This window comes from Pundamilia nyererei, unplaced genomic scaffold (genome assembly GCF_000239375.1).
Source record: "Pundamilia nyererei isolate P.nyererei 1_Seehausen unplaced genomic scaffold, PunNye1.0 scaffold00006, whole genome shotgun sequence".
Classification (NCBI taxonomy): domain Eukaryota; kingdom Metazoa; phylum Chordata; class Actinopteri; order Cichliformes; family Cichlidae; genus Pundamilia; species Pundamilia nyererei.
In genome coordinates, this window is record NW_005187407.1 from 7,026,735 (window position 1) to 7,029,596 (window position 2,862).

The window sequence follows — 2,862 nt, forward strand, 5'->3', positions numbered from 1 at the left end:
CAAACCAGTAGGGCAGGAAGGGGTCTGAGGACAGGAAACTCTCAAAACAATACTAAGCAAACTACAAAGTGTAAATATAGAGTTTGAGGGTAAACGGTCTAGAATTCAGGGACAAAGATTATAGGAAAGTATAAAACACATTTTTCACTATTATTTTGGAATTTCACAGGAAATTAAACAGAATCTAAATGAACAGAAAGAGTAACAGAAACTGCAAGTGTTTTTTGCACGGCACTACCTCCGGGTCTAAACGGTCCTTGCACAGATGGAATTATTTCCTCTTAAATGAAGCCAAACAAAAACACAAATGACTGGATTTACTTTAGCAAACCCAAAGGCCATTGTCAAGTTCACATTCTTATGTACTGCACCTTAAAGAAGTTCTTGAGGGCTGGAATGTGGGTGGCACATTCTGTTCTCCTGTAGTCATCGACATTTTGGCCAACCTGCATACAAACAGGATGTAGACACTTAGACTGATATCACAGATCTCTCTTAGAAGACTAAAAAAAGACATGAAGGAAACAGGCTGGGAAACAACAGGATTCAAACGATGTCATGAGGCATCTGAAGACTGATCATCTTGAGAAGTGTTTAGTGTCGTCATGCCAATAAGTTCTCAAAGGGATTTAAAAAAACCAACTTGTCAATAAGTGCGTGTCTGAAAGAACAGGATTTCTCCAAATTATTTGAATTGAATTATTCCATTGTGAGGAAAACTATCAACAATTGTGTATATTTGTGTATTTAGTGACTATTTGTGTAGAACTAGAAATCTAAGCAAAGTCAGTCTAAATTTAAAACAACGGTCTCTAAAAAGACCCAAAATTTGAACCCAGGATCTCCAGGTAGCCTGAGCTGCATGTGTTTACAGTGCACAAATTTGATCCGCATGGGAAGTGTACCAGAATAAACAAGTTTGCAGATGAACATACAATCAAAGAGCAGGCCTTTTGGAATGAAGTGCTCCTGACAGCTGGAAAGACAAATCAAAGACAGTAACAGTGGACATGTTTGGAGCAGAACAAAGGCAGCGTTTCTTTAGGGAAGAGCTATATACTACCATACCACTTCAAGCACCAGATACAACGGTGGTGAAAATATTATGGTTACAGGTTGCGTCTTTGACACTTAGGTCCTCTGCTCGCCTTGTAATTCACTCATTTTTCCACTGCACTGAGACATTTTCAAAGCTTTTCTTCCAAATTTCATGTAAGCCTCTGAAAACAAGAGTGCTGAATGAAAATAAGCCAGGAATATTTCGGGTTTCTCCAGAATACTTTATAAGTTAATAAGGGCGTACGCTTCTGTATCTGACCACAACAACATGTGAAACCCCTTATCTCAGAGCTGCAAAATGACCCAGCTGCCTCCAAATTAATTTAAGTCTGTGAGTCCTTGTGTTTGAAGTGTACCTGCTGTTTTCATGGCAAAGAATGCATGTGTGTTTGAGTAATTCGAGCTGGTATTTGTGTTATGATAGGCGAATGCTTACACAAGTTAAACCCCATGAGCCCGTCTGCTACTCACCCAGCTGATCAGCACGATCCGGGGGGCTCCTGTCTCTACACTTCCGACTTTGCACAGTCCATACTGAGGCTTTGAGATGTGAAACTTAGCTGCCAGCTCTGCCACACCACCCGCTGTTAGGAAAGAGACAGATGCAGGGTGAGGGAACAAAGGGATATTGATGTGCAAATACGGTGCACTTTCTTTTTATATATCAACTTCTTTCAAGCCCAAGCACAGGAGCAAACAAGCTTTTTTGTGGTCTTATGAAGGTAAATGATAAAAATAAGAGTCCACTTTACCTCCTGAGTCAGCCAGTTTGAGGTTGTTTGTGACTCCATCATATGCAAATAATGCCCTGTGAACATACAAACACACACAGGTCAAGATGCAAACAATAGCATGATTTCTGTGTATGCAAGCCCAAAGCCAAATGTTTTCCTGCGCATACCAGTGCTTTGTCTGAAAAACAACAAGCTTCCTTGCTGTGCAGAAGCACTATTACACCGACAAAAATAAATTCTTTTCAACTGTGACACACGTGCTCGCTCACTTTGTTCTGTCTCCCTTCCTGCTCTTGTTCACCAAAGACCCTTACAGCACAGAGATAAAACAGCACGGCACATTGTAACACAATAAGCTGCATTCACAGCATTTTCCTCATCGATGGGCAACTCCTGATTGTGAAATAAACAGTGTGCACACCGATGGGGCTTTTATTTTTTGTTAAGTGTTTTGCAGGTGAAAACCTGCCCCACCGCACCCTTCAGTGAGAAGACTGTTGCTGTGGCAACTCGACAAACTGATGATGTGTTTTCATGAGACCACTGAAAAACAACGGCTCAATTAAGAGCTTGGTGACTGATTTAAGATTGATACACACAATAAAAGGACTTATATGTGGTTTGCTGCAAGAGGGAAATGTGTGACTTCATAAGAACCAAAACAAAGAAATAAACCTTAAGGCAAGTTCATTTTGTCTGTACTGGATCTGAACCCCAAATGACACCATTATGCTATTTGAGAAGATGTGTTTCCTAAATAATCTCGATGCTTTTGCATGTTTGAAGCACATCTGTGTAAATGTGTACGTTAGAGTCTGTTGCTTAACAAGGCGGCCTGCAGAGAGAGAAACTGTCAAATCTTTAAAGGGCCGCATGTGCCCGTCTGTGTGCACAAGTATGTGTCTGACTGTGGGCCTGTGTAAAGGTTTCACTGTAGGACTCCTGGAGTTCAGAGAATAACATCTGGAGCTGGATTGCAAAAGGGCACAAGCAACAATTACAAAGGACCAAAGGTGAATGGCCTGTGTGTGTGTGTGTGTGTGTGTGTGTGTGTGTGTGTGTGTGTGTG

At 41.2% G+C, this 2,862-nt stretch overlaps 1 protein-coding gene across 1 annotated transcript in view; it reads right to left on the reverse strand.

Annotated features, from left to right (window-relative positions):
- Positions 1-223: 223 nt before the first annotated feature.
- Positions 224-2,862, reverse strand: part of LOC102205095 (drebrin-like protein B) — a 19,150-nt gene continuing 16,511 nt past the window's right edge. The window contains exons 2-4 of the mRNA XM_005722334.2: positions 1,812-1,867; positions 1,531-1,643; positions 224-446 (exon numbers count right to left, since the gene is read on the reverse strand). Of these exons, the coding sequence (XP_005722391.1) occupies positions 351-446; positions 1,531-1,643; positions 1,812-1,867 (265 nt within the window). The 3' untranslated portion in view covers positions 224-350. The remainder of the gene's footprint in view (positions 447-1,530; positions 1,644-1,811; positions 1,868-2,862) is intronic.